The following is a 13640-nucleotide window of genomic DNA, read 5'->3' on the forward strand; positions in this document are numbered from 1 at the left end:
TTTTGTGATTGCTTTCATCTGTAAGTTATCTGTAAGAATAATAATTTCCTTGCAAGAAGAGGGTTTTTAATTAGGACCTTGATGTGTCTATGTCTTCTGTCTGCAATATGCAAAAATTTAAAGGACATCCAGCTCTTCCTTTTATAGTCTTTTCCCTTTTTCCCAGCTATTATATTTTAAACCTTGCTGTGGTGCCAGGGTTTTTGTACTTCTGTGCCATGAGTTGTGGGAATTCTATTAGAATTCATGGAATAAAATGCATGGAATGCAAGTGTGTATTCAAATCCTTATTGCCTCCTCACTTCAGCAGGCTGGTAGTGAGAAATGCAGCTGGCACCTGGTCAAAAACCCTCCTGATTTTGAAAGATAGTCTCCCTTTTTAAGGCAGAGGAGATGTAGGAGTCACCAATGTGGCCTTGAACCATCATACAGCCTTTAGTGTTTACAAAAAATCACATTCTTGCTAAAAATTGTTAAAACAAACTTCAGTCCAAACTGCTTCATGACATGTGCTGTGCAATCTTATCCCATGAAAAGATTTGTGATTGCATTAATTTTTCTTCCATTTTTACAAATACAGTATGTTGGATCTGCAGTAAGCATGAATTCTTTTTACACAGTATGTCTCCACAATCTGGATAATGGCTTTTGTGAAGCTCTTTTAGTTGGGTGTTTCATGGTTTGCTGGACAGCTTTATCTTGTAGATTTATCTTGTAGATTATCGATACTGCAGTCCATACTAGAACTGGCAAGAGTTGTATCGAATTGATTCTTTTTTTTTTTTTTTACTTCAACACATCACCAAGCAGGCATTGACTGCTCTATCTACAAAACTGTCCCTTGGTTTCATGCTCCCCAGGGAGTTGTAACATCCTGTCATCATATGCTCAAGGAAACACCTATTGAAGACCTAATTAGGCAAGTTTTAGGGATCCATTGGGCTTTTGCATTTTCTTCTGGTCTGTTATTTTAAAATAGTGAAAGTCATTGACCTTATATTCTGCAACACTGCTACACCTTTCACCAGGAAGGCTGTCAGCCTGAAAGTTGGAATATAAGGCTTGCAGTCTGTCCTCACTTCACAGATCCCAAACACAACATTCTGTTTACCCTTGGCACTGCTGTAAACAAGAATCTTTCTGGTCTGCTGAGTGATTATGTAAATAGGGCTTTTATAAAGCATTTTAAGCACCCAGTAGAACAGAATAACTTCTTTAGAGATTTTTCTTTTCTAATGGTAATTACATAATTGGATAGGTTTTAGGTTATTTTTTTCCTATCTGATGTGTAGATGCCAGTCACTTTTGAGCATTTTTACTGAAGGATCCTAAAAATCATCCAGAAAAACAAATCTGCCAGGCTCCCCCCTATTATCAACATCCCAAAATGCCTTTGGCACTGAGTAAATGCCAAGCATTTGTTATTTGGCACTTGACTTGTCCCTTATTTCTTTGAACTCAAACATGTTGCATAAGATTGGTGAAGTTATGCTGAGCTAATAATTGAAACAAAAAACTCCTGAATCCTCCCTTGATCCAACCTTTCCAATTTCCATCTAAATACACTATATGTAATAAGTCTTTAATTGTTGTGAGAAAAACTCAATCTGCTTTAAACTTCCAATAAGTGTTACTTAAACTTCCAATACGTTTTGTCTTTTGTTTCTGCAGGTTTCTGTTTTGCCTCTGGAGAGCTTCATTATGGCAGCCCCCAGTGAACAATGACATCCTTTGACAAATGCAGATGCCAAAAAGCCAGACAAAAACAGTGGCCTTGTTTCATTTTTACTCCAACACAGTGAAATGGTGCTCTTAAAGTTTTGTTATTGACTCTCACTGGAAAAAAACCCAACAATCTCCTGACCAGACCTTTTTTCCCCAGCCCTCTCCCAGTGTTCTTATGGATGCTTGACACAGTGACATCATGTAGTAGGCCCTGAAGTGTTGTCATAACTGAGTTGCAATGGTTTTATACACTTCTCCATTTCCCAACAGCTTTCTGTCAGTTCTGCATTCTTTTTCCTGGGGCCTGATTTTCCCATGTTACTGGCTAGCAGACAGGCTCGTGGGCTCTTTTGTTCCAACCACCTATGAAAAACGTCAAAGAGCAGATGACCCATGCTATTTTCACGCACTCTGCATCATTATTACCACTCCCATCTACCTGGCACTCTTGGTGGCCTCTCTTCCTTTCGCTCTGATTGGCTTCTTGCTCTGGTCCCCGCTGCAATCAGCCAGAAGGCCCTATATCTACTCCAGGCTGAAAGACAAAAACCACGCCAATGGAGCCACACTGCTCACTGAATGGAAGGCAGCAGGGAGCGGGAAAAGCTTCTGCTTTGGCAGTGCCAATGTTTGCCTGCTGCCCGATTCTCTGGCAAGATTTAATAACGTTTTCAATACACAGGCCAGGGCTAAAGAGATTGGCCGGAGGATCCGAAATGGGGCGAGCAGGCCACAGATTAAAATCTACATAGATTCTCCTACCAACACATCCATCAGTGCAGCGAGTTTCAGCAGCCTGGTCTCCCCCCAGGCTGGAGATAACCGCACTGTTAGTGCTGGCATCAAAAGGACAACATCAATGGAGTACAAAGGAGACAACTGTGGCTCAAACAACGGCGAGGAGAACAGAGAAGATAAAGGTGGAAGTGGAGAGCCACATGAGGGAGAAGAAAACACTTGCATTGTCCGTATCAACGGAGAGGAGAATGGCCACATGTCAGACACAGAAGCAGACACTGTCAACGGCCAGGCTCGTGCCAGTGGCCCAGCAGAGCCTTCGCTGGAAGGTGATGCAGAGGTGTCAAAAACACCAAACCACAAACAGAAGGAAGGAGATTCTGGGAGTTTAGACAGTTGCTCTGCCTCACGAGAGTCCCTAGTCAAAGTCCGTGTTGGAGATGGTACAGTGGACCAAAGCACTGTCAACAACAAGCTCCTCTACAAAGCTTCAATCATGAAGAAGACTTCGGTGCGGAAAAAGAAACACACAGATGAGACCTTTGATCATGAGATCTCTGCTTTCTTCCCTGCCAACCTGGACTTTCTGTGCTTGCAGGAAGTGTTTGACAAAAGAGCTGCAGAGAAATTGAAAGAGCAGCTCCATCACTATTTTGAATACATCGTCTATGATGTTGGGGTCTACAGCTGCCATGGCTGCTGTAGCTTTAAGTTTGTGAACAGTGGTCTACTTTTTGCCAGCCGCTATCCGGTTATGGATGCTGCCTATCACTGTTACCCCAATGGAAGAGGAATGGACTCCTTGGCTTCCAAGGGAGCCTTGTTTCTCAAGGTAAGAGCCTTTTAGAAGCTGTAAGTATTGACTCTGTATGTGTGGCAAGTTATAAAGTTACATTATTTTCGTATTTCTTTAGACCACAATAGAGGCAATATTAAGATTTAGATTTCCTGATATAGCCTACTGGGTTATAGAGATAATCTTTATGGGATTTGTAGCCTGAATACTGCGTTAAAATGATGGATGTGTCTGAAACAATGAGGGACTATTGGAGGTAGAACTCAAGTATAATTTCAAGACTCAAAATTTGAAGTGATTTTCATGATATTTTAATTTCTTTCTTTACAGAAATCTCTGTAAGAAAGTGCATAAATTCTAAGCCTCATAACATGAGTACAGTACAATGAGCATCACTGTTGGAAACCAGCTTGTGCTTGTTGAGTGTTTGTCTGGCAATCAAAAGAAAATCAAATGTCTAAATGTCAGTATAATAAAACTGAAAGAATTGCAGTGAAAGGTATGGCTACTCTGCTCTCTTGCTTGCAAAAGAATTAGTAAGGAGAGATATGAAGAAGAATAAACAAGACAAACATGCCTGAGACACTGGGGAGCGCAGAGCTTTTTTGTGTTATTAACACAGTTTACATAAATTAACTTATGGTAGAGAGAACAGGAAGCCTGGGGTTGTATGTCTGTAAATCATGAAAAGCAGAAAGTCTGCATTTGTTTTTCCAAGACCTAGTGGCTGTTCATGCTTAGCTCTTGGGAGTAGCTGGCTGTGCTGTTTCTAACCTGGAAAGTGGGCTTTTCTAACTTGTGATTAATCAAGAACCAAAATTTTTTGCCACAGATCCAAGTCTGTAGACCCAAACCTGGAAAAATCTGAAAATGTCCAAAATAGTGAATTTCAGATTTTGTGATTTAGCCACAGTTTGGAATGGGTTTCACTAACTAAATCCTGAACCTCTTTTCTAACATTGGCAAAGTACATCAGATGCTCAAATTATATGTACTTCCCAGTCACAAGTCCTCAAGAAAAGACATTAACAGTCATTAAGAATATGGATTGTGAATAAGGATCAGTGGGAGGCTTTGTACTCCATCTGTAGTTTTTAACCAAAGCAAAAACTTTTGGTACTATGACTTGTGTAAGAAAACCCCCAAATACTAGAATTTTGTTTCTGATAATAGTTGAGGGTTTCATGTACATTGACTTAAACAAAAGCCAATCCTTATCTGAATACAGGTGTCCAAAAACTAGGTCTAAGCTCTCTATATTGCACTCTTATGTGTTTATAAACAGCAACAACTTATTTTTTCATCACAAATTACTGCAAGCAAAAAATAAATGTAGATCTTGTGCAGTATAAATATTTCTGGGGTCACAAAGACTACCCTTGAACATATGCATATATTGGGGATTAAGAGATTAAAACCAATCTGTTTGTAACTGCCCATTGCTGAGTCATTGATTTGCCACCCTGCTAGGCAGGCTGCAATGTCTCCATTTCTCTTGCAGAAAATTAAGCCTCCTTTCAAGATTCCACTGGGAAGATGAACTTAATTATGGATCCAAGTTGTTAAATAATGTTACAGTTGAGTAGGGAATAGAGGCCAATTATTATAAAGTTCCAAAGATGACTCCATTCTTCTGAATATAACAGTTCTGCCCAGCCATAAGACTGTTTTTCCTCCTCTCTGTGTCATTCTGATATACTTTTTTTTTTTAATACCAAAAATATTTTTTATTCTGAATTAAGTCTATCTTAACAAGAATTTCCTTTCTATCTGAATTGTACATTAAATGACCAGTTGTACATAGGTCATTTCTTTGATGACAGCAAAAACATAGAGTAGGAATAATTATTTAATTTTGTCTTTGAAATAAAGTAGGTTTAGAGGCTGTTTTTCTTGATGTGGTGCTTAGTCAGCAGCTGGATGGGTGTGGACTCCAGAGACAAAACCACATGCAGTAAGTGAAAGCCTGGTTTATTTTTGAAGTCAGCAGGAATCAGTGCAGTAAGTTCAGAAGCCTCGAGCTGTTCTGCTGAGGCAGCAGGAAGCTGACAGAGGGTACCAGAGCTCTGGGTGCCGGGTGGCCAGCACTCTGCCATCCGAAGGGACAGCTTATCTCCCTGCTTCCAGGAGGGACTTTTACTGGTCCTTACAGAATTCTGAATGTCCTACACAGGGTTTCTCTGGTTTTAAAGAAAGTAAGAGAGCCTCGCAGAACAGGAGTGTCCTAACTGCTTCCCAAACCATGGGGGCATGCAGAGCCTCTGTCCTGTGCAAACCCTGGGTTTTTAAGTTCCTGACTCCTGTGGAATGCAGTGTCCCATTTCTGAAGTAGGAAAGGCATCAATTGAGTTTTGTTTTGGAAAGATGCTTGCGAAGACTGTTCCCCTTGCACAGCTTCCATCTCTGAGTAAAGGAGCAGTTGCTCTCTGTGTTGGTTAAAAGCCAAAAGCTGTGCAAAGCAACTTAGGGGAGCAGGCCCATATATTTTGAAAATATGGATAAAGCCAGTTAATGTTTCCACTCATGGGGAGGATGAAGCCTTTATTACAATTATTCTGAACCTTAAGAAACATCCAACATCTAAATTAAGAAGGACGTTCAGAGAAAGAATCTGATTGTTTTTTAGTAAGTATGATTGTCTCCTTACTACAAATAGAACTGTTAGGGAGACAAATTAAAGGTCTCAGAATTAAATATTTAAAGAAAGTTGAAATAATTTGAAAATTACAAAACTGCTTTGGGGGACTCTGATGCAAAACAGATCCCTACTGCCCTGGTACAACTGTTTTGCACATTTTTTCATTTTAGAATGGGTTCTGTTTCCCATGAATAAGAAATCATTTTCCATTGCCCTTGTCTTCCCTGCCCTATCTTCACTATCTAGATTGTAAAGTTCAGGTAGAGATTTGGAAGGATTTGAGAGATTTGCTTAGTCATACAAAATTATTTTACTTGAGAGACTTAGAGCTCAAGGATTATTATTAGTAGCTGTAATAACAATCAGCTCTTACCCACTGCTTTTCATTCCTACATCTCAGAGTGCATAATGAAGAAAGGTCAATATCTGCTTAACAGAAGGAGAAACTAAAGTACAGGAAGGTAAAGTGATTTGATTGTGGCTTAACACCTAGGGTGTCACAACCAAGGAGCCAAGCTGGAAGTAAATTACAGAGGCTTTTAGCACAGTTTCATGCTACCTAACAGCTATCTGGAGACCTGTGCAAAGGAACTCTGCCTGTGTTCTCCTCCTAAGGATGTCTGCCACAAAAGGTGCTGCTGCTGGCATTTTCCTGACAGAGATCAGACTGGTTTTTCCATCTGTAGAGGCTGCTGCTTTCCAGGGCAGGATGAAGACATGAGGATGACATAGTTGAGAGGAGCCATTGTGTGAAGTCCATTTTCTGCAAAGAGGACTAATTTGCATTTGGCACTTGGAACTCTTCAAGCTCTGCCAGTGCTTTTGTGTCCAATCTGAGGGTCTCATTGGCATGTAAGAAAAACAAGATCACTGAAAAAAACAGCATATATGCAGGGGGGAAATGTCGCAGCCAAGTGACAATTTCATGTCTGAAGTGTTAAACCATTGTTCCTAGTTGCCATAAAGACTCGGAGGAGAAGTTAGCAAATACATAAATCAGCCAATCCATTTTCATACTTTGACAGTGTGGGCCCTTGGGAGACTCTGCTGAGACTCTCTGTTCCAGCGTGGCATTTCACATTAATTTAAAATGCCGAAGAGAAGAGCCCTGGAGTCACTTTGTAGGTTTTATAACTTCCATTGTCTCTGCTGCTGCTCAGCTGCAGACAGAGGTGGGAAGGGGGCCTGGCACAGCCCCTGTGCTGGTGACTGGCACTGAAAACTGGCTTGGACATGTCTGTCTGGAGCGTGGTGCAGACTGCAGTGGTCTCAGCTCCTCTGCAGCTGCAGCTTTGGCTCACACATGATGTTAGTGCACTGTAGTTTTGATGGATTTAAAGGGAGTTATAAAATATACACCCTGTTCAGAAAATGGAAGTTGATTTTACAAATCAGCATTGTCAAATCAAGTTTAAAAGGTGTCAATGAGTGCTGAGCAAAAATTGTGTAATGCATCACCGGTCTGTTATTTACTAGAAGGTTTCAAAATGACAACATCCCTCTTTAGACAGAGGATCTGGTGTGAAGCCTTGGTTATGCTGTGCCAGGGATGCTGTGTCAGTTTTGGACAGTAGCGTAACAAAACTGGAAAGCATCCTTAACTTGACTTGGTGAGTTTGCCCATATTTTTCCAAGTGTAGCAATCTCATAAAACTCATTTTTGCTGACAAATTTCACCTCTCTTATCCTTAAATTGTAATATTTGTAACAATAATGTAAATCTAAGCTAGATTGTAGATACACAGTCAGAGTAGGGAGGTGAGTGAAAGAGGCATCATTCTCAAAATGGCTGTTGACTGAGAGAGAGGTTTTGGAGGCTTCTTGCTCCCAATGGGACTGGGAGATACAGATGGTGTGTAGAAGGCTGTGCTTCCTACTGTTCCTAGTAGGAAACTATTCTGGGGTTTGGCATCTGCCAAAAGAGTCAATTTTAGCAAAAATAAGAATTCTAAGTTAAAACAGAGTATGTGAGCATAATGCAAAACTAAACTCTGATGTGGGAAGTTTGAACAGTTAATAGTATTCTTCAAAATCAAAAGGCAAAAAAACATCTTGTGGATTTTGCTAGATTTCTGGAAGAAGTGGTGTTTAATTAATATTAATTCCTAAGGTTATTAACAGATTTACTTTTCAAATTCTCTGAAAATGAAGGCTGTTCTCAGGGAGTACAGTAATTGTGCAGAGAACGTGTTATTATTCATTGCTTAAAGGAAACCTAGCAACCTTTGCTCTGTGTGCAAAGCTCAACTTGTTTTCCAAAGAGCTGATATGGTAGTAACAGATGGTAGAAGGAGCAGCAGCTCTGATTGCAAAACTGTTTTGAAGCACAATTTTTACTGTTTTCTCCTCTCAGGGAGCCTGCTTTGTGTGAAAAAATGAGGGTTCCCTAAATTCACCTCTGTGATTCTCCCTTTTGATGTTTCTGATGCAGATGCATTTCACTTGAGTAATTTCAGCTGCCTTTGCTGTCCCAAGGCAGCCCATGTGAGCTGTGCCTGGGAGTGCAGGGGCAGCTGCTGCAGTTCCACACTGGGTTGAGGGGAAGATTTTGGACCTCAGGATTGCACAGAAAAGGGGAATGTCTCCTTTCTGCCCCCAGTCAAAGAACACCTAGAGTTTCCAGTGGTTAGATTTTTTAGTCCTTGATCAGCTGTCCAGTACCTACAGTTATCCCAAGATGTATAAAAGAAATGTCTAGTGCTGCTCATGAATTTGTTTAGATTATTCTAAAGCTGTGCCATTTAAGGCAGGAGGGTAACCTAAACATTTTCCACATGCTGAGTTTCTGCTGTAAAATATTAATGCAGGAATTGGATGGAGTCCAATAAACTGAGACTTTTAAAAAAAAGAACAAAAAAAAAGACTCTACCATGGCACTGACCATTTTCCTTCACTTTGATATAATTAATGCTATTAATCATGGTCCTTTTCCCCTTAATTAATGGGGATAAATAAAAACTGTTGTGCAGAATGAAATACAGGTTTGAGAAAATGTGAGTTGTGGGCTTTCTCCTCCTCAGAAGAGGAAGAGCCCTTCATTAGTGGCACCAATTTACAGCCACTTTCCCTCATATATACGTTTAATGAAGCTTTGCCAAATAACAAATTCTCTGAGTTCATGGAGCAGTAATTGTTGCACATGGCAGGTGGGAAAAATAGGATTCTGAAATAATCAAGAGCAAATGTAGCTACAAAGAATTGCAGAGCGCCACACAGTTTTGAGCTGACTTCTATAACATTTTAAACTTCTTTAATATACTTTAAAAACATGTTTATTATAATAAATTAGGGATTTAACTAATTTTTCTTCTTTAGAAGCTGCTACATATTTCTGAAGGCAAAAGGCAGAGCTGTTGAAGGATGGAAAATAAGATAGATCTTTTTGCACCATGTCTCAGCTAACCAAAAATACACCTTTCTTGGGAGCTATGACTAATCTAAGTCATCTCTGTGGGACAGGAATGTTTGAAGTGGGAATGGGAGTAGCTGCAATTTCTGCTTGGCATCTTCTCTTAGCAGTAACAGGAATGAGGACTGGGACAGCTTGGCTGTCCCACTTAGGTTCTTAATGCTGCCTCTCCTGCTTGCATTGGAAATTTGCTGAAATGGGAGAAAAAGTCCAGGAGCAGTTGATACAATTTGGAAGATTACAGAAATGTTGTACTGGAAAGAAGACAAATTGTGTTTTCCATTTCTTTCTTTTCCCTTGCTCACTGTTAACTCATTATAATTGCATCGGGTTACATAATGACATCCCCACTGCAGTGGAACAGGGAGGCACAGAGCACATCTCAGGGCACCAGCCCTGCAGTGGGTGTGGAAATGCCACTCCATGTGCATGTGCACCTGCTTTATCCACAGCAATTCTCTTGAATCTCAGGCTCTTTTTAAGGGAGCTTCCCTTGAACTTAAACAATATTGGCTACATATGGTGAGAGGAATATTTCTGTGGGAGTAAGTCACTGTCACATCGACTGGAAATTCTGTTTCTGTGTCCTGCACTTACTCCCTGTCTGAGGTGTTTTATTTCCAACACAAAGAGTTACTCAAGGCCCCTGTGCAGATGATGTTCTTTACAAATGCCGTGTTCATACTCCAGTCTTTAGGAAGAAAGGTTTTTTTTTCCCTCCCCAGAGCATGCAGAGGTTCTTTCAGCCTGGTTAGTTTTTCTTCATAACATGACCATCATTAGTGTGGTTCCTGCCATGACTGTGAATTCATTTCCTGGAGAGTTCTGTACTGTGGTGACTTTTCCTCTTCAGAAGAGCAATGCAGGCAGCAGCACTATGGTTACATTTATTTCAGTGGCAAAATTGACACCTCCATGGTCACCTAAGTGGATGAAATGGAAGGTTTTGCTCATTTACAGCCCAAGATGAGATTAAACTATAGTGGTTGAGGCTGGAGCTAGGCTGTGTAGATCCCAATTTACCTGAAGAAGTCTCACTGTAACAGGCAGGTTATTCACCTTTCCCAGCTCTGGCTTTATTGGCCACATGGGGATTCTGAGGTGACAGACTTTGAGAACTTTTTCCATGAGTATGCCAAAACTTTAGCTCTCATCTGGTTTGTATACCCGGATTTGCTTCCCCTGAAGGGAGAGACAATCACGTGTTCTTGGACTTGTATATTAGTAACTCCTTTGTTCTGGAGGGTACATGTTTAAGAAACTATTTTATTTTGGATGTTTTTGAATGGCCTCCTCTTGGCAATGTGAAGCTTCTAGAAAATGTCACTAAAGATTAAGTTCTCCTCATAACAAATGTTTTGGTTTTGTGTACATATTATTGGTCATTTGAGACTCTAGATTATTTCTTTAATCAAGTGAGATTTCTCATGCACAATTCAAATTTTTAATCATTAAAGAGCATTTCCTTCAGAGCATCTGATGATTTACTAACACAGCAATGACCTGTCTGAAGCTGTTTTTCAAAGTGGTAAAAAAGGCTCCAGTACTGAAGTAGCATTCTCATGGGTTTTGTTTAAGTATCTGTTGATGCTTTTCTTGACATCCAGATGTGATAGAATTGTTTTGCACGGCTGGAACAGATGTGTGTAAATATAAATTCTTAAGAGACAAGGTATTTGTCAAGTTTGCAGCTTTGTATACTTACTGTGCCAGTATATGGGAAACATGAGATGTGCAAGATTTTCCAGTTAGCCCAGGAAATTCCCATGATAGCAAGCAGTGTGATTAAGTTTCAAGTTATTTTCCCTTGCTGTAGCTCTAAAATTTCAGTTCTTGCTACTCATCAGGGTTTTTTTCCTGTGAACAAGAATCTTTCTGCCATAACCTTGCTGGCTTGATTTCTTTCATGAGCCATTTATTACCTGATACCAGTCTCAGTGGAGGACAGACCACTCCTCAGTCATGTAGGACAAGCTTTTGCAAAACAGTTCCAGGAATATTCCCAGTCTTGCACAGCACAGTCCCAGCGTGGTGTCTCCAACAGATTGTACTAATGTGCTGTGGCATTGAGATGAAATCTTTTAATAAAATGTACTTGATGTCAAGTACTTTTGTGTGCTTGACACAGCCAATACTTGGAAAACAAAAATTCAGAGCGGTCAGTTTTGCACTTACTTATCTCATTTGCAGGTAGGGGACAAATATAAATATGCAGCAGCAGAAAATTTTGGCATTTTGGATTCCAAACACACTCTTAGTAGGATTTCCCCCTTAAGGGAAAAAGTCTCTTTCCCATCTATACTTAGATTTTATGCCCCTCTCCCAAGGGCAAACAAAATGTGATGGTCAGTGGTGTAACAGGGATCTGAATCCACTCTTAGCTTCTCAATGTTTGACTAATTTGATTATTGCAAATCTAGTGAGAATTGGAATAAATTTTGCATATTTCAGCATAATTGTGAAAAAGGCTAATTTTAATGTGAAAATTATAAAACTTGACACTATATTAAACCACACATAGGTTCTGTCAGTTTTAATTTTACATCGAGGTAACACTAGAGTTTAACAGGTTATCACATACCTTTTCCCTCCTGTGATCATTTTAAAATAAATATTTTAAAACATTGGGACCTTATATTTAGATATTTTCTTCCTGTCCATTTCCATACACAAAGAGGAATGGTTCATGGCACAATCAAGACTGTATGGTGATTTTTAGAAAGCAGTGCCTGAAGAAGGTCCCTGCAGAAGGATGATTCAATAAATGTGTTATTGACACACAGCTACCAATTTAGGGCAGCTGAGGTGAGCTAAAGTCAGGCTTATGGTGTCTGAGCCACTCTGGCTTATTTGGTTACATATATTTCTTGTGGAAATGTGACTGTAGATGTTTCTTCTGTGTTAAGCAGCTAAAGTTATATTTGTGAAGTGCTGGCTTGGTGTGGTGGAAGCAGAGCCCTCCTGCCAAGGTCCACGTTGGAGCCTTGTCCTCCTGCCACGTCGCTGCCCCGGCCGAGTCAGCAGCATCCAGCACAGCCTGGAAAATGCAACATCTGAAATAGCTCTTGGCCACACAAAAGATTGCTTTCATGTAGAATTACAGGGCTTGTAGTATTGCAGAGGTCAAGTAGGTTTCCTGTCTGCACAACCCACAGTCCTTGTCCATCTGTGAAATACCAAATTAATCTGAATAAACAGGTTTTTCTTACTATTTTACTTCAGATTGTATTTAATACAGTAATGCCTCTACTGTAGCTGGGAACTGACCAGGAAGACACAAAGGTATTTATTTATTTAGTTGTCACAAATATTTGCCTCCATTATGATTATACACCAAATATACTGTTTAGTGGCTGCCATCAGTACTGCCTGTCAAAAGAAATTACAAGCCCCTGAAAGTCAAAAAAGCTGGAGGAAATGTGAAATTTGGGAGACGAGCTGCTTTGGATGCACTTCCATGCTGGCATTTTCCAAGGAAATTCTAATTATGTTAATGTCTTCAGCTCTTGCTTTTGAGCTTTATTTTTTTCATCAGCAGAGTGTTTATGAAAGCCCCTCTCCTCTCCCCGTGGGACTGTGTGTTCCAGCAGAGCCCTGGGGCACCATCCCCATGGGCATTTGCTGTGCTCAGCCCCTCCACAGAGCACAGCCAGGCTTCATCCTGGGCCATTTCTTACAATTCTTTGAGAGTAAAAGATCCCAAGTCCATCTCAGCACAGACGAGCACACAGGCACACTGAGCAATACACATTTATTCACGAGGAATGGAAATCAGCATGATCCTGTGCACAAGCTGGTTCAGGAGTACAGGGCCTTATCAGGCACTCCATTAAGGCTGCACAGGAAAGTCTAATGCCAGTTTGAGTGGACTCTTTTTCTCAATTGGGCTATAATTTATGCTTGCATGTTCAGCTTTTACCATTAAATCTTTTCTGCTTTCTGAATAGAAACACTGGCATGATTCCACCTGCTTTGGTCAATAAGGGGATTATAAGGAGCACATCCCTGCTCTGAGGCAGAACACTTTTTGTGCTGTGTTCTCCTTCCAAAGTGGTGACATTGAAAGGTGTGTGACATCCACACTTGTCCTCTGCTGCAGGAAACACTGCACATTTGCAAGCAAGTGGAGTTTATAGTTTAGGGGGTTTTTAATAGCATTGAAGAGAAACCCTGATTTTGAATAACTACATTTGGAAGATATGGTTCATTCACATGCCTGTCCTAGACAGCAGAGGAAAGGAACTGTTTTCCACTTTTCTATTGGAATGGCTTATGTTGCATAAAAAAGTTGGAGAGAAAGCTCCTTACGGTTCATCAGGGACCCTGAGATGTCC

The 13640-nt window shown here is 40.4% G+C and overlaps 1 protein-coding gene across 2 annotated transcripts in view; it reads left to right on the forward strand.

Moving 5' to 3' along the window:
* SMPD3 (sphingomyelin phosphodiesterase 3) overlaps positions 1-13640 on the forward strand; it is a 100876-nt gene that overhangs the window by 64023 nt on the left and 23213 nt on the right. For both annotated transcript variants that reach the window (XM_038147935.1, XM_038147936.1), the window contains exon 2: positions 1672-3295. In XM_038147935.1, the coding sequence (XP_038003863.1) occupies positions 1964-3295 (1332 nt within the window). In that variant the 5' untranslated portion in view covers positions 1672-1963. The remainder of the gene's footprint in view (positions 1-1671; positions 3296-13640) is intronic.

This window comes from Motacilla alba, chromosome 11 (genome assembly GCF_015832195.1).
Source record: "Motacilla alba alba isolate MOTALB_02 chromosome 11, Motacilla_alba_V1.0_pri, whole genome shotgun sequence".
In the NCBI taxonomy this organism is placed as follows: domain Eukaryota; kingdom Metazoa; phylum Chordata; class Aves; order Passeriformes; family Motacillidae; genus Motacilla; species Motacilla alba.